The sequence below is a fragment of the Drosophila virilis genome, chromosome 2 (genome assembly GCF_030788295.1).
Source record: "Drosophila virilis strain 15010-1051.87 chromosome 2, Dvir_AGI_RSII-ME, whole genome shotgun sequence".
Taxonomy (NCBI): domain Eukaryota; kingdom Metazoa; phylum Arthropoda; class Insecta; order Diptera; family Drosophilidae; genus Drosophila; species Drosophila virilis.
The window spans coordinates 26,759,727-26,780,922 of NC_091544.1; the positions used below are offsets into that span (position 1 = coordinate 26,759,727).

General features: G+C 44.5%; 4 protein-coding genes across 4 annotated transcripts; 3 read left to right on the top strand and 1 right to left on the bottom strand.

Moving 5' to 3' along the window:
- The first annotated feature begins 1,009 nt into the window (after window positions 1–1,009).
- Window positions 1,010–2,226, top strand: wntD (wnt inhibitor of Dorsal). The gene has a single exon (XM_002056056.4). The coding sequence runs from the start codon at window positions 1,056–1,058 to the stop codon at window positions 1,989–1,991; it is 936 nt and encodes a 311-aa protein (XP_002056092.1). The 5' UTR covers window positions 1,010–1,055; the 3' UTR covers window positions 1,992–2,226.
- Window positions 2,227–2,664: 438 nt separating this feature from the next.
- Osi22 (Osiris 22) lies at window positions 2,665–4,047 on the bottom strand. Its single transcript, XM_002056057.4, has 2 exons — window positions 3,212–4,047; window positions 2,665–3,148 (listed from the first exon to the last, which is right to left on the bottom strand). The coding sequence occupies exons 1-2, from the start codon at window positions 3,972–3,974 to the stop codon at window positions 2,820–2,822; spliced, it is 1,092 nt and encodes a 363-aa protein (XP_002056093.3). The 5' UTR covers window positions 3,975–4,047; the 3' UTR covers window positions 2,665–2,819.
- A 12,278-nt stretch (window positions 4,048–16,325) lies between these two features.
- Window positions 16,326–17,045, top strand: apn (apnoia). Its single transcript, XM_002056058.3, has 2 exons — window positions 16,326–16,532; window positions 16,600–17,045. The coding sequence occupies exons 1-2, from the start codon at window positions 16,430–16,432 to the stop codon at window positions 16,884–16,886; spliced, it is 390 nt and encodes a 129-aa protein (XP_002056094.1). The 5' UTR covers window positions 16,326–16,429; the 3' UTR covers window positions 16,887–17,045.
- An 894-nt stretch (window positions 17,046–17,939) lies between these two features.
- Window positions 17,940–20,312, top strand: LOC6632423 (uncharacterized). The gene is made up of 3 exons (XM_070207417.1): window positions 17,940–18,082; window positions 19,291–19,690; window positions 19,745–20,312. Exons 1-3 carry the CDS (start codon window positions 18,017–18,019, stop codon window positions 20,215–20,217), a joined length of 939 nt encoding a protein of 312 aa, XP_070063518.1. The 5' UTR covers window positions 17,940–18,016; the 3' UTR covers window positions 20,218–20,312.
- The last annotated feature ends 884 nt before the right edge of the window (window positions 20,313–21,196 follow it).

Sequence of the window (21,196 nt, forward strand, 5' to 3'; positions counted from 1 at the left end):
CAATTTTAAGTTAAAATATATTCTTTCACAACTTTAGTGTTTTTCTAGAAAATGTAATTAAATGTTCAGCACTTATAGATAACATTCCAATGTGTATTAATAATTTTGGTTTAATCCAATATATATCTAAATAACAGTAGTCCAGTCTGTCCGACAGAGTGTTACCAGATCGCTAACATTCTTTCGTTTTTAGATTAAATATATGTATTCTTAAAGGATCTTAAGGATCCAAATTCTATATTCACAAGTTTAGGCAAACCCATTTCAATGGGTACAGGGTATCTGTATGTCTGTAGATACATATTAGAAAGAATATCATAAAACTTGTTAATTTATGATATTGGCTTGTAATTGAACTTTGCCTTATGCGACTGACTCATGCCGTTTAGGCCAAATCGTGGCATTTACTGTTGTCCGGAAATACCAATATAATGGGCGAGCATGGGCAATTCTGGCTGGCAGGCTAGAGCCTGGTCGAGGGATTCACAAACAGCTTACCGCAAAGCGCAATTAATTTTCCATATTCTTTTATTTGTCATATGTTTTGTTAGATAATTGGCTTTGCCAGCCGAGTTGGCAAAACACAGGACCTCAGCCCGGAGTACGGCTGAAAATGCACGCCGCACGCCGAGCATTGATATTGAGCAGTTGGGAAAATCCACGAAAGTGAATGGATTCGATTGAGTTTCATTCATGAACATGTACATGCGCTGCAGGACATCTACCTGCCTAAGCGTGGGAAAGTTGCTGGCGACGAGGATCGACGCCGCAGGATGGACGCCGGGCAGGTAGAGGGAAACAAAACTGGGCTGCTCCGCAATTGCGTCGGGCCAGGATCTGTTGGGTTATTTGTAAGGCGCTGGGAGTTTCTTCTGTTCATGAAAAAGTCCCAAGTGGACAAAAGGCAAATTTCCGGTTTTTCGCTGTCGCCTCGTATTTCCCACGGCCCAAACTTGTGACTTGGTATAAAAACTAGGCCCGGGCTCCTGACAGCCCACAGTCGACCCAACGACATCACAGAGATCACACACACGACACACACATCCAACGACATTATGTTTTATATCATACAAATTTTCCTGAGCTTTGCCAGTAGCGCTTCGTCGGCCAGCTTGGTGGAGCCGATGAATTACTATCAGTATACACAATTCCAGGCGCCGCTCTCCTGGGAAGCCATCAGCAGCAGCAGCTTGGACCAGGCCATCAGCAATTGTCAGCAGAGCTTCAAATGGCAGCGCTGGAATTGCCCCAGCAATGACTTTATAAGGCGACGCACGGCCCCGAGTGGCGCCCAGGAGCTGGATCGTGAGGATGTCTATGTGGCCGCCATATCCATGGCCGCCATATTGCATACGCTAACCAAGGACTGTGCCAATGGTGTCATCGCCGGCTGCGGTTGCAGCGACAATGCCCTGAACGTGCCCTGCGCCCATGAGCCGGCCAAGGCGATGCAGCTCTATGAGCAGCGCTATGGCATTGGTGCTGGTGCTCCAGCGCACAATCAGCGCGTGGTTGGCGCCCTGTTGGAGCGTTCGTTGGAGCAGGAGTGCCACTGCAAGCGGCACAACGCACAGGGCAGCTGCCTCGAGGAGCAGTGCGTGCAGGTGCTCAAACCCTTCGAGTCTGTGGCACAGGATCTGCTGAACATGTACGATGATGCCATACAGCTGGACACGACCACAAGGAATCTGAAGATCATGTGGCAGAACATACCGCTGGACTCGCTCGTCTACATGCTCGACTCGCCCAACTATTGCCAGCCCGAGGCCAGCGGACGCTGGGCGGGCACACGTGGCCGCCAGTGCGCCAAGCATACGGCCAGCAGCGCCGATGAGCGTCTCTCCTGCCAACAACTGTGCCGGGTCTGTGGATTCCGTGTGCGTTCCCAGCATGTGCGCAGCGAGCGGCGATGCAACTGCAAGCTGGTCTGGGGATTCCGTTTGCAGTGCGATGTTTGCGTCCAGCTAGAGCGACAATATAGCTGCTACTAATCATACAGAGAGAGAGAGAGAGAGAGTGGGAGAGAGTGCGAGACTGAGAGAAATGTCAATTTGGGGCGCTGGTTGAGCCACGCAACAGCCACAACAACAGCAACACCAACAGCTACAACAACTATAGCTTTAATTAGTTGCCTAGACTTAAGTTAATTTATTTGTACCCAGCTCTAATTTATTACCTTGACAACAACAATAGACAAACAAAAATAAATACGTAACTGTAAATCGATATTTTGTATTTGTGCATAAATCATTGAGGCAACTCTTGACACCGACTGCATTTATTTGCACATGTGTAAAGTCCCAAACTTGACGTCATGCGATAATCCGTATGCCGTATGCCCTTGACTTGAATAGTATCTAATCAGACATAGGCCATGCAAGCGCTTCGAGAACGAACACCAACCCAACCTCAAAGCCTTTAAAAAGAATATATACATAGGTTCGGTGCGTAGGTTAGGTACGTAGGTTCGGCAGAAAATATCTTTTGAAAATAGTTCATTTTTAAAAATTCTTCATTTGACTCCATAGAAAGAAAAGAAAATTATATATATACATATATAATTTCATCATCCAGCTCTCATATAAGAAATCTTTCTCACTTATTTTAATTTATTAATATCTAATATCTATTATTTTTGAATACCTAATTAAAAACACAACGAGACACCCGATTTGTTTTTATTTATTTTCATATATTTTGTAACTTAATGCGAAACTTATTGCAATTTGTATGTTTGTTTTTTTAACTAGCTGTCTAAACTCTCTCTCTCTCTCTCTCTCTCTCTCTCTCTCTCTCTCTGTGTCTCTGTCTCCCTCTCGCTAATTGACCCAGGTGGTGGGTTTGCCCTCCACCCGGTAGCCATTGTAGGCCGCAGCTGCGGATGAGGCAGCTGCCGCCAGCTCGGACCTTCGGCTTGGCTCGCTGGCCCAATACGAGGGCGCCACCTCATACGATTGCATCATTTTGTTGCTGTTCTTGATGGCCGACAGGATGAGCAAGAATATAGCCAGTTTGCCCACCAATATGGACTTGACCAGCAGCAGCTTCAGCTTGGTAACCAAAAACGGCACAATCGCCGACTGGATGAGAAACGGCAATATGAACAGCGGCAGCACCTTGGTGATCATATCGTATTTTTTGCCCCGACCTACGATTCAAATGCAACTGTTCAACATGGCTGTTATTATGCAAAAATCTCTTGCGGACTCACCCTCCTCGCTGTTGTCCGTGGTCAGCCAACGAGCGCCGATGATCTCCCTGAGGTTCTCACCATCCAGTTTGACGCGCACTATGTGATTGCTCATGTCCAGGCTAACATTGAGACCGGGTCCCACATGGTAATGCTGCACGTTATCAAATGTGGCATCCTCAGCCAAACTGGGCTCTGCTTCGGGCAGCTGCTCTTCCAGCCTCTTGTTGCTGTTATCGTTGTTGTTGTTGCTGTTATTGTTGTTGTTGTTGTTGCTATTATTGCGGTTCTTGCGTTTGCGCTTGCGCCTCTTCTTGCCGCCCGCCGTCTCATTATCATCATAGATGGGTGTTTCGGTCTGTGCCTCCAGCAACGCCTCCGCATTGGCCTCGTTGCGCAGCTCCTGTGCGAGTGCATCATCAATTTCCAGCTGCTGCTGTTGCTGCTGCTCCAGCTCCTGGTACTCGACTGCCTCTGTGGCAGCCTCCGCCTCATTGTTGGCCAACTGTGCCGCACTCACGCGTTCCCGCAGTCGCTTTCTGTACTCACTCGTCGTCTTGTTGCCCAGATAGGTGCTCTTGTAGTTCTTATAGATGCCCATATAAATGTGCGAGTTCTTCTTTAACGCCTGCCTATCCTCCGGCTCATAGCTGCTGGCCAGGCCGCGTGCTGCCTCCGTGGCAGCCTCCTCTGGAATGGGGCCGTTTGCCTCGCTGGTGTCCTGGCTACTGGCAAAGCTGGCGCACAGCGCACAAAACATTAGGAGATTCAGAAAGCGGCTCATCTTTGGCGCATGTCACTTGCTCTTAACGAAAACTGTGTACACACCACGCGCTGGCCAGCCACAGAATGTGGCACGATCGACGTGCAACATGCATTTTATCAACTCAGTGGCAGCAGTTGCATCTGCAGTCGCTGTCGCTGTCGCAGTCGCAGTCGCAGTCGCAGTCGCAGTTGTAGTTGCAGTTGCAGCCTCCACAGCGAGGAAAGCCAAGACCAGATCTGGCTACATTCTGCTGGAATTGGCATTGGAATTGGGCACAGCCAGGTTTAGACGGTGTCACTGCAACGGTGGCAACAAGCTGCCGCATGTGTCTATCGAAGAATGAGACGCGCTGCGCCTGTTCTGAATCTTCCTCAATTAAATTGTGTTCAAAACATTGTCGGACTCTCGCGCAGCGTACATGAAAAATAATTGGAGCAGGCCTGCAATTTCTCATTGAGCTCCAGCATTGATTTCTTTTAGCTGTAATTGCAGCGCCCCCTGCACTCAACCGCCCCTCAGGCTATTAGCCATAAATAATATGAAAACGCTAAGTAGTCTGAGCTGGTCTCTGGTCTGGACCATGGTAACGGTCGCTCGTGTAATTCTTTGGCCATAACCAGAGACAATAAGCTCTGACGGCTATAGCATGAGAAAGTTGTTGACAGAATTGGTTGTTTGGCCAATGCCCTGCTTCTTTCTCTCCTGCTTATTCTTCTTCATTTTCGTCTTCTGAAATTGCTCTGGTTGAGCTAGGAGCGGGTGTCTTGCTAAGACCACAACTGAATTGGAAATCCAGGCTAGAAAGTAAATTCTGTAGCGCGAAAAATCCGCTTAACACATTTGGTCTTTCCACTAACTACTTTCACATAACTGATGTCGTTTATTGAAACCCGTTGTAAAACGATTCTGAGTCATTTTTCAACATAATTTGCATAAATCTGAAACCGAATTTGCTAGATAACTGTTTTCATGTAATATAACAGCTCGCAATAGATCTTGACAACTGGACTTGATTTTTTTATAATTAATTATTATACCCTGAACCCATTAAAAATGGGTATAAGGGTATATTGTATTTGTGCAAAATCCAAATGTATGTAACAGGCAGAAGGAAGCATCTCCGACCACATTAAGTATATATATTCTTGATCAGCATCAATAGCCGAGTCGATCTAGCCATGTCCGTCTGTCTGTCCGACCGTCCGTCCGTCCGACCGTATGTATGAACGCAAGGAACTTGAAATAGATGTAGGTGCTATAATCGATAGCTTACTCCGTTTCCAAGCTATCGATATCGATATCCTGTTTTTTGGGCAATTTTGGTAAATAATAATAGCTAGAGTCACGAAACATGATATGTTGCTTCTAAAATATTATATATTTGTCAAGTATCTTTAATTTTATAGAGCTATAAATCAAGCCAAAATTTAAATGCAATTGACTTTTCAGTATACACCAATATTCTATGATACAATAAGATATACTGTAGAAAATTTCATCAAGATCGGTTAAATAAAACCAAACTTATATGCAACTGCGCAATTGTTAATACCTCGGGTAATAACTCCGCGGGGAGATATGACGTTTCAAAACGACATAACACCGCGGGGAGATATGACGTTCCAAAACCACATAACTCCACGGGGAGATATGACGTTCCGAAACGACATAGCTCCCGGGGAGATATGACGTTCCAAAACGACATAGCTCCCGGGGAGATATGACGTTCCAAAACGACATAATTCCGCGAGGAGATATGACGTTCCAAAGCGACATAACTCCGCGCGGAGATATGACGTTCCAAAAGGACATAACTCCGCGCGGAGCTATGACGTTCCGAAACGACATAACTCCGCGCGGAGCTATGACGTTCCGAAACGACATAACTCCGCGGGGAGATATGACGTTCCGAAACGACATAACTCCCGGGGAGATATGACGTTCCGAAACGACATAACTCCCGGGAAGATATGACGTTCCAGAACGACATAATTCCGCGCGGAGATATGACGTTCCAAAGCGACATAACTCCGCGCGGAGATATGACGTTCCAAAGCGACATAACTCCGCGAGGAGATATGACCTTCCAAATCATCACGATTTTTTTAAAATCGAGGTCGGTGCGAAAATCGAAACTTTTTCGATTATATTTTTTAATATCTCGGGTAATAGCTCCGCGCGGAGATATGACGTTCCAAAACGACATAACTCCCGGGGAGATATGACGTTCCAAAACGACATAACTCCCGGGGAGATATGACGTTCCGAAACGACATAACTCCCGGGAAGATATGACGTTCCAAAACGACATAATTCCGCGCGGAGATATGACGTTCCAAAGCGACATAACTCCGCGCGGAGATATGACGTTCCAAAACGACATAATTCCGTGGGGAGATATGACGTTCCAAAACGACATAATTCCGCGGGGAGATATGACGTTCCAAAGCGACATAATTCCGCGAGGAGATATGACGTTCCAAAGCGACATAACTCCGCGCGGAGATATGACGTTCCAAAACGACATAACTCCGCGCGGAGACATGACGTTCCAAAACGACATAATTCCGCGCGGAGCTATGACGTTCCGAAACGACATAACTCCGCGGGGAGATATGACGTTCCAAAACGAAATAATCCGCGGTTAGATATGACGTTCCAAAACGACATAACTCCACGAGGAGATATGACCTTCCAAATCATCACGATTTTTTTAAAATCGAGGTCGGTGCGAAAATCGAAACTTTTTCGATTATATTTTTTAATATCTCGGGTAATAGCTCCGCGCGGAGATATGACGTTCCAAAACGACATAACTCCCGGGGAGATATGACGTTCCAAAACGACATAACTCCCGGGGAGATATGACGTTCCGAAACGACATAACTCCCGGGAAGATATGACGTTCCAAAACGACATAATTCCGCGCGGAGATATGACGTTCCAAAGCGACATAACTCCGCGCGGAGATATGACGTTCCAAAACGACATAATTCCGTGGGGAGATATGACGTTCCAAAACGACATAATTCCGCGGGGAGATATGACGTTCCAAAGCGACATAATTCCGCGAGGAGATATGACGTTCCAAAGCGACATAACTCCGCGCGGAGATATGACGTTCCAAAACGACATAACTCCGCGCGGAGCTATGACGTTCCGAAACGACATAACTCCGCGGGGAGATATGACGTTCCGAAACGACATAACTCCCGGGGAGATATGACGTTCCGAAACGACATAACTCCCGGGAAGATATGACGTTCCAAAACGACATAATTCCGCGCGGAGATATGACGTTCCAAAGCGACATAACTCCGCGCGGAGATATGACGTTCCAAAGCGACATAACTCCGCGAGGAGATATGACCTTCCAAATCATCACGATTTTTTTAAAATCGAGGTCGGTGCGAAAATCGAAACTTTTTCGATTATATTTTTTAATATCTCGGGTAATAGCTCCGCGCGGAGATATGACGTTCCAAAACGACATAACTCCGCGGGGAGATATGACGTTCCAAAACGACATAACTCCCGGGGAGATATGACGTTCCGAAACGACATAACTCCCGGGAAGATATGACGTTCCAAAACGACATAATTCCGCGGGGAGATATGACGTTCCAAAGCGACATAATTCCGCGAGGAGATATGACGTTCCAAAGCGACATAACTCCGCGCGGAGATATGACGTTCCAAAACGACATAACTCCGCGCGGAGATATGACGTTCCAAAACGACATAACTCCGCGCGGAGCTATGACGTTCCGAAACGACATAACTCCGCGGGGAGATATGACGTTCCGAAACGACATAACTCCCGGGGAGATATGACGTTCCGAAACGACATAACTCCCGGGAAGATATGACGTTCCAAAACGACATAATTCCGCGCGGAGATATGACGTTCCAAAGCGACATAACTCCGCGCGGAGATATGACGTTCCAAAGCGACATAACTCCGCGAGGAGATATGACCTTCCAAATCATCACGATTTTTTTAAAATCGAGGTCGGTGCGAAAATCGAAACTTTTTCGATTATATTTTTTAATATCTCGGGTAATAGCTCCGCGCGGAGATATGACGTTCCAAAACGACATAACTCCGCGGGGAGATATGACGTTCCAAAACGACATAACTCCCGGGGAGATATGACGTTCCGAAACGACATAACTCCCGGGAAGATATGACGTTCCAAAACGACATAATTCCGCGCGGAGATATGACGTTCCAAAGCGACATAACTCCGCGCGGAGATATGACGTTCCAAAACGACATAATTCCGTGGGGAGATATGACGTTCCAAAACGACATAATTCCGCGGGGAGATATGACGTTCCAAAGCGACATAATTCCGCGAGGAGATATGACGTTCCAAAGCGACATAACTCCGCGCGGAGATATGACGTTCCAAAACGACATAACTCCGCGCGGAGATATGACGTTCCAAAACGACATAACTCCGCGCGGAGCTATGACGTTCCGAAACGACATAACTCCGCGGGGAGATATGACGTTCCGAAACGACATAACTCCCGGGGAGATATGACGTTCCGAAACGACATAACTCCCGGGAAGATATGACGTTCCAAAACGACATAATTCCGCGCGGAGATATGACGTTCCAAAGCGACATAACTCCGCGCGGAGATATGACGTTCCAAAGCGACATAACTCCGCGAGGAGATATGACCTTCCAAATCATCACGATTTTTTTAAAATCGAGGTCGGTGCGAAAATCGAAACTTTTTCGATTATATTTTTTAATATCTCGGGTAATAGCTCCGCGCGGAGATATGACGTTCCAAAACGACATAACTCCGCGGGGAGATATGACGTTCCAAAACGACATAACTCCCGGGGAGATATGACGTTCCGAAACGACATAACTCCCGGGAAGATATGACGTTCCAAAACGACATAATTCCGCGCGGAGATATGACGTTCCAAAGCGACATAACTCCGCGCGGAGATATGACGTTCCAAAACGACATAATTCCGTGGGGAGATATGACGTTCCAAAACGACATAATTCCGCGGGGAGATATGACGTTCCAAATCATCACGATTTTTTTAAAATCGATGTCGGTGCGAAAATCAAAACTTTTTCGATGATATTTTTTAATATCTCGGGTAATAGCTCCGCGCGGAGATATGACGTTCCAAACCGACATAGCTCCTAAGGAGATATGACGTTCCAAAACGACATAACTCCCGGGGAGATATGACGTTCCAAAACGACATAACTCCGCGGGGAGATATGACGATCCGAAACGACATAACTCCCGGGGAGATATGACTTTCCAAAACGACATGACTCCGCGGGGAGATATGACGTTCCGAAACGACATAACTCCCGGGGAGATATGACGTTCCGAAACAACATAACTCCGCGGGGAGATATGACGTTCCAAAACGACATAGCTCCGCGCGGAGATATGACGTTCCAAATCATCACGATTTTTTAAAAATCGAGGTCGGTGCGAAAATCGAAACTTTTTCGATGATATTTTTTAATATCTCGGGTAATAGCTCCGCACGGAGATATGACGTTCCAAAACGACATAACTCCCGGGGAGATATGACGTTCCAAAACGACATAACTCCCGGGGAGATATGACGTTCCAAAACGACATAACTCCCGGGGAGATATGACGTTCCAAAACGTCATAACTCCGCGGGGAGATATGACGTTCCAAAACGAAATAATCCGCGGGGAGATATGACGTTCCAAAACGACATAACTCCACGAGGAGATATGACCTTCCAAATCATCACGATTTTTTTAAAATCGAGTTCGGTGCGAAAATCGAAACTTTTTCGATGATATTTTTTAATATCTCGGGTAATAGCTCCGCGCGGAGATATGACGTTCCAAAACGACATAACTCCCGGGGAGATATGACGTTCCAAAACGACATAGCTCCCGGGGAGATATGACGTTCCAAAACAACATAACTCCGCGGGGAGATATGACGATCCGAAACGACATAACTCCCGGGGAGATATGACGTTCCAAAACGACATAACTCCGCGTGAAGATATGACGTTCCAAAACGACATAATTCCGCGCGGAGATATGACGTTTCAAAGCGACATAACTCCGCGCGGAGATATGATGTTCCAAAACGACTTAACTCCGCGGGGAGATATGACGTTCCAAAACGACATAACTCCGCGGGGAGATATGACGTTCCGAAACGACATAACTCCCGGGGAGATATGAAGTTCCAAAGCGACATAACTCCGCGCGGAGATATGACGTTCCAAAACGACATAATTACGCGGGGAGATATGACGTTTCAAAACGACATAACTCCCGGGGAGATATGACGTTCCAAAACGACATAACTCCCGGGGAGATATGACGTTCCAAAACGACATAACTCCGCGGGGAGATATGACGATCCGAAACGACATAATTCCTTGGGGAGATATGACGTTCCAAAACGACATAGCTCCCGGGGAGATATGACATTCCAAAACGACATAACTCCCGGGGAGATATGACGTTCCAAAACGACATAACTCCCGGGAAGATATGACGTTCCAAAACGACATAACTGCGCGAGGAGATATGACCTTCCAAATCATCACGATTTTTTTAAAATCGAGGTAGGTGCGAAAATCGAAACTTTTTCGATGATATTTATTAATATCTCGGGTAATAGCTCCGCGCGGAGATATGACGTTCCAAAACGACATAACTCCCGGGGAGATATGACGTTCCAAAACGACATAACTCCCGGAGAGATATGACGTTCCAAAACGACATAACTCCGCGGGGAGATATGACGATCCGAAACGACATAACTCCCCGGGGAGATATGACGTTCCAAAACGACATAATTCCGCGCGGAGATATGACGTTCCAAAGCGACATAACTCCGCGCGGAGATATGACGTTCCAAAACGACATAACTCCGCGGGGAGATATGACGTTCCAAAACGACATAACTCCGCGAGGAGATATGACCTTCGAAATCATCACGATTTTTTTAAAATCGAGGTCGGTGCGAAAATCGAAACTTTTTCGATGATATTTTTTAATATCTCGGGTAATAGCTCCGCGCGGAGATATGACGTTCCGAGACGACATAACTCCCGGGGAGATATGACGTTCCAAAACGACATAACTCCGCGCGGAGATATGATGTTCCAAAGCGACATAACTCCGCGCGGAGATATGACGTTCCAAAACGACATAATTCCCCGGGGAGATATGACGTTCCAAAACGACATAACTCCGCGCGGAGATATGATGTTCCAAAGCGACATAACTCCGCGCGGAGATATGACGTTCCAAAACGAAATAATTCCGCGGGGAGATATGACGTTCCAAAACGACATAACTTCGCGAGGAGATGTGACCTTCCAAATCATCACGATTTTTTTAAAATCGAGGTCGGTGCGAAAATCGAAACTTTTTCGATGATATTTTTTAATATCTCGGGTACTAGCTCCGCGCGGAGATATGACGTTCCAAAACGACATAGCTCCGCGCGGAGATATGACGTTCCGAAACGACATAACTCCGCGGGGAGATATGACGTTCCAAAACGACATAACTCCGCGCGGAGATATGTCGTTCCAAAACGACATAATTCCGCGTGGAGATATGACGTTCCAAAACGACATAGCTCCCGGGGAGATATGACATTCCAAAACGACATAGCTCCCGGGGAGATATGACGTTCCAAAACGACATAACTCCCGGGAAGATATGACCTTCCAAATCATCACGATTTTTTTAAAATCGAGGTCGGTGCGAAAATCGAAACTTTTTCGATGATATTTTTTAATATCTCGGGTAATAGCTCCGCGCGGAGATATGACGTTCCAAAACGACATAACTCCCGGGGAGATATGAAGTTCCAAAGCGACATAACTCCGCGCGGAGATATGACGTTCCAAAACGACATAACTCCCGGGGAGATATGACGTTCCAAAACGACATAACTCCCGGGGAGATATGACGTTCCAAAACGACATAACTCCGCGGGGAGATATGACGATCCGAAACGACATAATTCCGCGGGGAGATATGACGTAACAAAACGACATAACTGCGCGAGGAGATATGACCTTCCAAATCATCACGATTTTTTTAAAATCGAGGTAGGTGCGAAAATCGAAACTTTTTCGATGATATTTATTAATATCTCGGGTAATAGCTCCGCGCGGAGATATGACGTTCCAAAACGACATAACTCCCGGGGAGATATGACGTTCCAAAACGACATAACTCCCGGAGAGATATGACGTTCCAAAACGACATAACTCCGCGGGGAGATATGACGATCCGAAACGACATAACTCCCCGGGGAGATATGACGTTCCAAAACGACATAATTCCGCGCGGAGATATGACGTTCCAAAGCGACATAACTCCGCGCGGAGATATGACGTTCCAAAACGACATAACTCCGCGGGGAGATATGACGTTCCAAAACGACATAACTCCGCGAGGAGATATGACCTTCGAAATCATCACGATTTTTTTAAAATCGAGGTCGGTGCGAAAATCGAAACTTTTTCGATGATATTTTTTAATATCTCGGGTAATAGCTCCGCGCGGAGATATGACGTTCTAAAACGACATAGCTCCCGGGGAGATATGACGTTCCAAAACGACATAACCCCCGGGGAGATATGACGTTCCAAAACGACATAACTCCGCGGGGAGATATGACGATCCGAAACGACATAACTCCCGGGGAGATATGACGGTCCAAATCGACATGACTCCGCGGGGAGATATGACGTTCCGAAACGACATAACTCCCGGGGAGATATGACGTTCCGAAACGACATAACTCCGCGGGGAGATATGACGTTCCAAAACGACATAACTCCGCGCGGAGATATGACGTTCCAAAGCGACATAGCTCCGCGCGGAGATATGACGTTCCAAATCATCACGATTTTCTTAAAATCGAGGTCGGTGCGAAAATCGAAACTTTTTCGATGATATTTTTTAATATCTCGGGTAATAGCTCCGCGCGGAGATATGACGTTCCAAAACGACATAACTCCCGGGGAGATATGACGTTCCAAAACGACATAACTCCCGGGGAGATATGACGTTCCACAACGACATAACTCCCGGGGAGATATGACGTTCCAAAACGACATAACTCCGCGGGGAGATATGACGATCCGAAATGACATAACTCCCGGGGAGATATGACGTTCCAAAACGACATAACTCCGCGGGGAGATATGACGTTCCAAAACGACATAACTCCGCGAGGAGATATGACCTTCTAAATCAGCACGATTTTTTTAAAATCGAGGTCGGTGCGAAAATCGAAACTTTTTCGATGCTATTTTTTAATATCTCGGGTAATAGCTCCGCGCGGAGATATGACGTTCCAAAACGACATAACTCCAGGGGAGATATGAAGTTCCAAAGCGACATAACTCCGCGCGGAGATATGACGTTCCAAAACGACATAATTCCGCGGGGAGATATGACGTTCCAAAACGACATAACTCCGCGCGGAGATATGACGTTCCAAAACGACATAACTCCGCGGGGAGATATGACGTTCCGAAACGACATAACTCCCGGGGAGATATGAGGTTCCAAAGCGACATAACTCCGCGCGGAGATATGATGTTCCAAAGCGACATAACTCCGCGCGGAGATATGACGTTCCAAAACGACATAATTCCGCGGGGAGATATGACGTTCCAAAACGACATAGCTCCCGGGAGATATGACATTCCAAAACGACATAACTCCCGGGGAGATATGACGTTCCAAAAGGACATAACTCCCGGGAAGATATGACGTTCCAAAACGACATAACTGCGCGAGGAGATATGACCTTCCAAATCATCACGATTTTTTTAAAATCGAGGTCGGTGCGAAAATCGAAACTTTTTCGATGATATTTTTTAATATCTCGGGTAATAACTCCGCGCGGAGATATGACGTTCCAAAACGACATAACTCCGCGCGGTGATATGACGTTCCAAAACGACATAACTCCGCGCGGGGATATGACGTTCCAAAACGACATAACTCCGCGCGGAGATATGACGTTCCAAAACGACATAACTCCGCGCGGAGATATGACGTTCCAAAACGACATAACTCCGCGCGGAGATATGACGTTCCAAAACGACATAACTCCGCGCGGAGATATGACGTTCCAAAACGACATAGCTCCGCGGGGAGATATGACGTTCCGAAACGACATAACTCCGCGGGGAGATATGACGTTCCGAAACGACATAACTCCCGGGGAGATATGACGTTCCAAAACGACATAACTCCGCGCGGAGATATGATGTTTAAAAACGACATAACTCCGCGCGGAACATATAAGAGCTATAGACTTGAAATTTTAGATGTAGGTGCTCCTAGTGCCTGCGCAGATCGAATTTGTTTCCGATAATCGATAACTTACTACGTTTCCAAGCAATCGATTAAAATCGATATCGATATCCTGTTTTTTGGGCAATTTTGGTAAACAATAAGAACTAGAGTCACTAAACATGATATGTTGCTTCTAAAATAGAATATATATATGCATTTGATGTTGGAAGAAGAGGGCTTAGGGTATCCCCTAGTTGGGAGCTCCCGACTAGAACCTCTTACTTGTTTTTATTTCGTGCACTTAAATTTATTCCTTGTATTTGATTATAGAGTCGTTACATTTAAGAGAAGAAAGCATCTCCGACCCCATAAAGTATATATATTCTTGATCAGCTTCAATAGCCGAGTCGATCTAGCCATGTCCGTCTGTCTGTCCGTCCGTCCATCTGTCCGTTTGTATGAACGCATGGATCTCAGAACATATAAGAGCTATAGACTTGAAATTTTAGATGTAGGGGCCTGCGTAGTGCCTGCGCAGTTTGGGTTTGTTTCAATCGATAAAAATCGACATCGATATCCTGTTTTTGGGCAATTTTGGTAAATAATAAGAGCTAGAGTCACATTGTGTCATCGGGAAAAACTTTAAAATAATACTCTAAATATTATGGAATATTTTAAATCTTTATTTAGCTGGTTTCAGGTCCGGGGCATAGTTTATTAAAAATAAAAATGAAAAATAATTTTGTTTTTATCTGTATTTTTCCCCAATATAATATAACAGTATAATATTTTAATGAATATACTCCGTAATATTGTGAAAGTTTTTCTAGGTGAGCGAGCCATTATCTTATAGATCGATAGATGTATAGAAAAATAAAATTGTAATATTTCTATAATTTTTTATGTCTAGACCAATCTATTATAACAGAATAAATTGCACTCAATACACTTTAAACTTTGTAAAAATTGTCTTTCTTTATAAGGTCAGGCAGACCACACGTTTTTAGGTCTCAACAGTTCATAACGAAAGTGAATTGCGGACTTGAACAATGCCTACGATAAGTATGTATACACATATAGTATATGTATATAAGCATATTTATCAATGAGAAGCCGTTAGAGGCGACGTAAGTTAAATACGTTAAAATTAATATGCATTGCCTCATTGTCAATTAGCTGATAAATCAATATTGTTCAGCGAAAAAACAAAAGAAGAAATGAAAGCGAATGGTTCCGCCCATTTGTGGGCGTTGCCCTCAATATATAGACACGCGTCGTGAAAGAATGCCCATGTCCAAGTCTTCAAATCCGAGCTCCAAGTGCAACACGGCAGCAGAGGCAAGCCAAAAGTAAACTCCAACGCTTGCACCTTAAAGGGCACGCAGTTGCCACCGCCACCGACACCGCCGTGGTGCACAGTGAAAATCATCACCAGCTTTATGCATATTCAAACAATTTATAAAAAAAAAATGTAAATGAGAAGCCTACAAAAGCCTGACTAGAAGATATCTTATAACAAGCGCGGAGCTGCCTTAACATATATTCTTAAATAAAGTTGAACTTGCGGAAAAATTCAAATATTCCTCATGTATGTAGTTTATATTAAAGCATCCACCTGCTACACGTGCATGTTAAATGTATCGACACGATAACTCAGATAGCTTTACCCGGCGTCGCCCGTGAAAAATTTATTGCAATACATTTATGATATAACTATTTCATCCAAACAAAAATTTGTATGGTGGAATTTAGAAAAAGCCCTCCTGAGCGTTTCGGTTTTCATGTAAGCTACCTTCTACTGTCTGTTACATACCCTTGCACGAAACTGGCATACTCTTTTTAAGCATTCTCAATGGATGGCAGGGTATACCAAAAAAGTGACCAGTTGTCAGATTGGGCATCGAGCGAGGCATTCCTCAAAGCAGCGGCACGAATTGCTTGTTTTGGCGCACGTTCGTGCGACGTCCGGCTGTCGAATTTCAAGTAGCCCCAACAGCGAGTGGCCAAGACCTACGCCCTGATAAAAGCCAATGTCAATTTGGACAACACATTCAATTGTCAGAAAGTGCTGGAGCAGTGTACAGTGGACACGGGCCGCAACTCAAAGCAAACGGATTAAACGAAGGATTAAAGAGTCTCAACAAAATGGCTGCCACTCAGAAAATCGCCCTAACGCTACTCGGTCTGTGCCTGGTGTGCGATCTCGTGTTGTGCCAGCAGCAGGCCGGCAACGACTCGGATGTGGCCGGTCAGTAATTAACATGAAGCGCTAACTGACTAACCAAAGCTAACCAGATTTTGTTATATTCCAACAGAGAGCCGCACTTTTGGCCATCATTTTCTGCGTCGCATTAGCTTTGCCTTGGTGCCGGGCGCCTTTGTTGTGGGCGTCATAACCACATTGCTGGCCGCTTTGACAGTGGTCTCCATGAAGGGTCTGGGCGTCGGTGTCATACTGCTCGTGCTGGCCATTGGCCAGATGCTGTCCCGTGCCCTGCCCGTGCCAGCCGCTGCCGCCTATGCCGCAGCGCCCGCTCCCGTGCCCATTGTCTACTCGCACTCGCACTCACAACAGCCCGTCTGGCTGGAGAAGGAGTGGTAACAGATGGAGGCGTGTCGAAGGATTTAGCGAGCTGGTAGCAGGCCACAAAGTATACCTCAGCGAGCGTGCAACCAAATAATAATTTAAGTTTAGTTTAAATTATTTATTTACAACGTTTATTTAATACACAACGCAATTATTTAACGCAACGAAAGGCTCATCAATCATATCAAATCAATCATATTTATACGTTGGATTTATTGTTTTAATTTTTTTCTTCTGCTTGATTTTCATGAAAAGTGAAATTTTGATGGGCTGCTCATTTGGTATGCAGCTCAGAAGCTAGCCACGATTTACGGTTCTTTCGCTGGCTCTTCCGCTGCGACGGTTCCAGTTTTGGAAGCGTACGTATAGAAAGTACTCCCCGACCCCCGGCGTCGCAAATGCAGCTTAAAATGGGTCGCAGATAGCAGAAAATCGATACAAAAATAATTATTGAATTTCTCTAGTACTTAGATCTCATTATGGACAGCGTCTAATTAATGAACTCTCACTTGATTGGCAGTCACTTAATTAAGGCGCCGCCAATCTGAACGAGCCAATTGTCAACCAGTTTAAGTCCGGCTACAATTTGTTCCACTTTGCGACAATTTCAAATTTCTAAACGCTGGCAACTCCCCCCTTGGCTGATTGATATACGCTCGTGGTTGGCTTTAGCTAAGTGGCTTACATAGTTGGCTGATAAGATAAGGCTGCGCCAAGAGTGTGCCACAAAATCGAAACATGCTTTAAACAACAATTATTAAATTGTGTGATAATCCAGTTGGTTTTTCGGCTCATGACATTGAAATTTGTGCGACCAAAAATTGGGGCGGCCATAAGTCAGCCAAATGGGCCAACAAGCCGATGCCGATGCCGATGCCAAAGTCAATGCCAAAGCAAAAGCCAGCGGCAGCAGCCGCTTTGACCCGCTAAACTAAATCTGAGCACTGAGCTCGAGCAAACCAGTTGGCCAACAGTTGCGGCAGACGAAAGCGGCAGCTGATCAAGAGAGTTGGCCAGGATTGGTGGCGACTCCGATCTGGGCGCTGCATTCAGTTCAAAGCTGTTGCTGCTCTCGTGCAGTTGTGCCCAGATCGAGATTAAAAGTTGGCTAAAAACGAAACAATACATAAAAACAATATTACAAAATGCGCGCTACATTAATTGCTGTGCATATCCTGCTGGGAGTTGGTCTCGTGCAGGCTATAGACTGGGTAAAAATTAATTTTAAAAATAAATAATAAAATCTTAAAATAATTTTCTAACTAAGAGGTATAATTCGGGTGGCCAACGAATGCCCTGACAAGCAGATGGCCGACTTGATAATTATTTTTATAGTTAAATATATACAAAGGTGTTCAGGTCCAACAAAATTTACGACCGATTGTTGTTATAGAAGCAAAATGATATAGTGGTATATATTATTGTGAAGATTACATAGATTTCTTAGAAGCATTCGATTGGAGAATAAAAAAAAAAAGCGCTACCCTTTAAAAAAAAAATGCAGCTATAAAATATATAAATTCGATTCTGTTAAGACTGCGTTTGTGTTGCTTTCTGATCAGATTATATAGTATATCGATTCTGATAGAAAGCTGACTAAAATCCTCACAAACACAGTATTTACCTAACAGTTTCTATGTCATCTATGTGATATAGTTGCACGATCCGTCCTACTTCGATGCGGTTTTATGGACAATACTATTAATACTGAATAAGTACTTTATGGGCTATTAATGAACCAAATGAAATCATTTCGTCACACAATAAACAAAACAACTCTCTGCACGATTAGATATATGAATAGATGCCATACTGTGTTACAGATAAGTGAGAATACTGAAGATCGTAGATTTGACGAAAATATCTTGAAAGACAGAATGTTTTGCATTTGCAGATTTTCACTATAGAGCTATATACCATAGTAGGTCGATCTTGTGACACATACAATAGAAGCATAGTAAAAGTAATAAGTGCTTGGATTTGTCAAAATATCTTGATAAAGATAGGTTTTCCACAGAAGATTCTACTTCTTGACCGATCGGTCCTATGACAGCTATATGTTATATTGGTGTGATCCGGTCGGATATATGTACTGCCTGCAAAAGAAAGACGGGCCTATGCAAAGACGTTTAACTTAAAGCTAAGAGACTAGTTCTCGTAGACACAGACACACGGACATACGGACATTGTTATATTAACTCAGCTGTTATTGCTGATCTGGAATATATCAACTTTTGGGGTTGGAGATGTCTCCAATGCGTTACACATTTCATATCAAAGTTACAATTCCCTCTAGAAGGTTTAAAAAAAAATATTTATGTATAAACAAAAGACATGCAAGATATTGAACTTATGCTAGCTTATGCTACACACACACACATTGGCGCATCGCTTAATTCTTGTGTTGCATACTTTGCAGCGCGCGTTTAAAACCTGCGATGCCACAAATTCAAATTGCGTGACACGAAATTATGGATCTTCCATACCAATGCGCATCTACGAGTGTCTGCATGAGAGCAGCATGTTGCGCTGCACAAAGCTGTTTGTGCTGCAGAAGCTTGAGGAGCGCAAACAGCTGCCACAAACAGGCAACATGACCAGAGATTTTATGGATCAGTTCTTTGGCCAGGAAACGCAACTGGGCAGCCTGATAACGGAGAAGTATCGGCAGATGTCGGAGAAGGAGCTAAACCAGCGTCTGGTGCAGAACTTTCAGCGCTTCTTTAAGAATCGCGACATCAAGCTGCACTTTCTGCCCGGCATGCTGGTCAAGATTGTGCCTAGCAAAGAGAACAAACTCAAATTTAGCCTAAAGAAGGGTGAGTTTCAGCCCTAAGAGAGTTTCTGCCGCTGACAATGTCTGTGTCTTCTAGCCATCAAATCCCGATTGGGTCGCGCGCGCCGACGCGACACCGAGGAGCTGCAGCTGAATCTTATGAATCTGCCTTCCATGGCCGGCGGCGTTGCCGGCACCAGCGCCAGTGTGGAGGCATACGAGCCAGAGCCGGAGGGTGACTCCAAGCAGCAGGTCGGCTTGGGTGCCGGCATTCATGCGGGCGATTCCGCCGGCGGTGGTGGACTGCTCAATAAGCGCAAGAAGAAGCAATCCTATAAGACAACAATGTTGCAGGTGGCTGTGCCCATACTGGTGCTGCCCGCCATACTGCTGGCCAGCCTGTTACCGTTTGTCCTGCCCACACTCAAAATGGCCACAATCCTATCGCTCTTCATGAATAACGGCGCCTTTTTGGCCGCCATGCTCTATGCGTACGCCTCGGCCTCCGCTTCCAGCGCGAGCAACCAGCCGCAGCACATCAGCTATGGCTATACCGATGGCTTTCACTGATCCAAAAATGTAATTAAAATTTATGTGTTGTATGATTCCAATGCTCCTCCAATAAAGGCTGTCTCTTGTCCTATGACTTTACTTAACTCACTTGCTTCGTTTTTTTGGCTGGAAGCCAAGCTGCTTCGCGTCAAGAATTTCAATTTTCTTGACCCTGAAACTCGAATCGCGAAAAAAGAACATAAATAAATTCTGTGCAAAAACCCGAAGCGAACATTATTTTTCTTCATTTTTTGAACTGTTTATAATTTGTGAATACTCAAAAAGTTTGGATATTTAATATTAGATGGTCCATTTATCTGGCATAAAATGTAAAAATTAAAATATCAAAATAATTTGTCTCACACATGAATTACAATTGTCTCAATTATCTTAACAAAAAAATCATTTGGATCGAACCTCCTCTAACATCTAGTGTTGAGATTATATAAGAGAATATTCTGATAATTAAAATTCTAATAAATCTAACCTTCTATAGATACCCAAATCCGTATAAGGAGTAGACTCGAAGCAGACGCGGAACAAACTTTATATACAGGTTAGAAAAAGTGGCTCAATCAAAAAAACAATATTAAAAACGGCATTGTTTTAACAGCTTGCGCAAACTTTAATAAATTGTTAAATACAAATTTATGGCTAGAATGTTAATTAAATTATAAAATTTAGGTTTTTATTTAATTAATTATTTATGTTAAGTCCAACACAGAGTTGAATAATTTTGCGTCAGTTCTAAAAATACGTTTTCTAAAACTCAATAAGACCTTTAAATGATAAATATGCGAGTTTTTGTATTTTTCTTCTTTTTTTTTGCGCAGCTCATTAAAAATGTATGGGTGCACGCGCGTCTAAAGCAACAACACAAAGACAACTAGTTTTATTAACAACAACGATAGCCATAACTACAACAATGGCAACAACAACAACAACAACAACAACAACAATGACAACAATGACACTTAAGCTATTGGTACTTCCCAAT

What these genes read in the sequence shown, in the direction of transcription:
- wntD (XM_002056056.4), top strand. Translation starts at nt 1,056, where the DNA reads ATGTTTTATATCATACAAATTTTCCTGAGCTTTGCCAGTAGCGCTTCG.
- Osi22 (XM_002056057.4), bottom strand. Translation starts at nt 3,974, where the DNA reads ATGAGCCGCTTTCTGAATCTCCTAATGTTTTGTGCGCTGTGCGCCAGC. An exon ending in CACGGACAACAGCGAGGAGG is followed by an intron (nt 3,149 to 3,211) that starts GTGAGTCCGCAA and finishes TTTGAATCGTAG; the next exon opens with GTCGGGGCAAAAAATACGAT.
- apn (XM_002056058.3), top strand. Translation starts at nt 16,430, where the DNA reads ATGGCTGCCACTCAGAAAATCGCCCTAACGCTACTCGGTCTGTGCCTG. An exon ending in CAACGACTCGGATGTGGCCG is followed by an intron (nt 16,533 to 16,599) that starts GTCAGTAATTAA and finishes ATATTCCAACAG; the next exon opens with AGAGCCGCACTTTTGGCCAT.
- LOC6632423 (XM_070207417.1), top strand. Translation starts at nt 18,017, where the DNA reads ATGCGCGCTACATTAATTGCTGTGCATATCCTGCTGGGAGTTGGTCTC. An exon ending in TCGTGCAGGCTATAGACTGG is followed by an intron (nt 18,083 to 19,290) that starts GTAAAAATTAAT and finishes CATACTTTGCAG; the next exon opens with CGCGCGTTTAAAACCTGCGA. An exon ending in CAAATTTAGCCTAAAGAAGG is followed by an intron (nt 19,691 to 19,744) that starts GTGAGTTTCAGC and finishes TGTGTCTTCTAG; the next exon opens with CCATCAAATCCCGATTGGGT.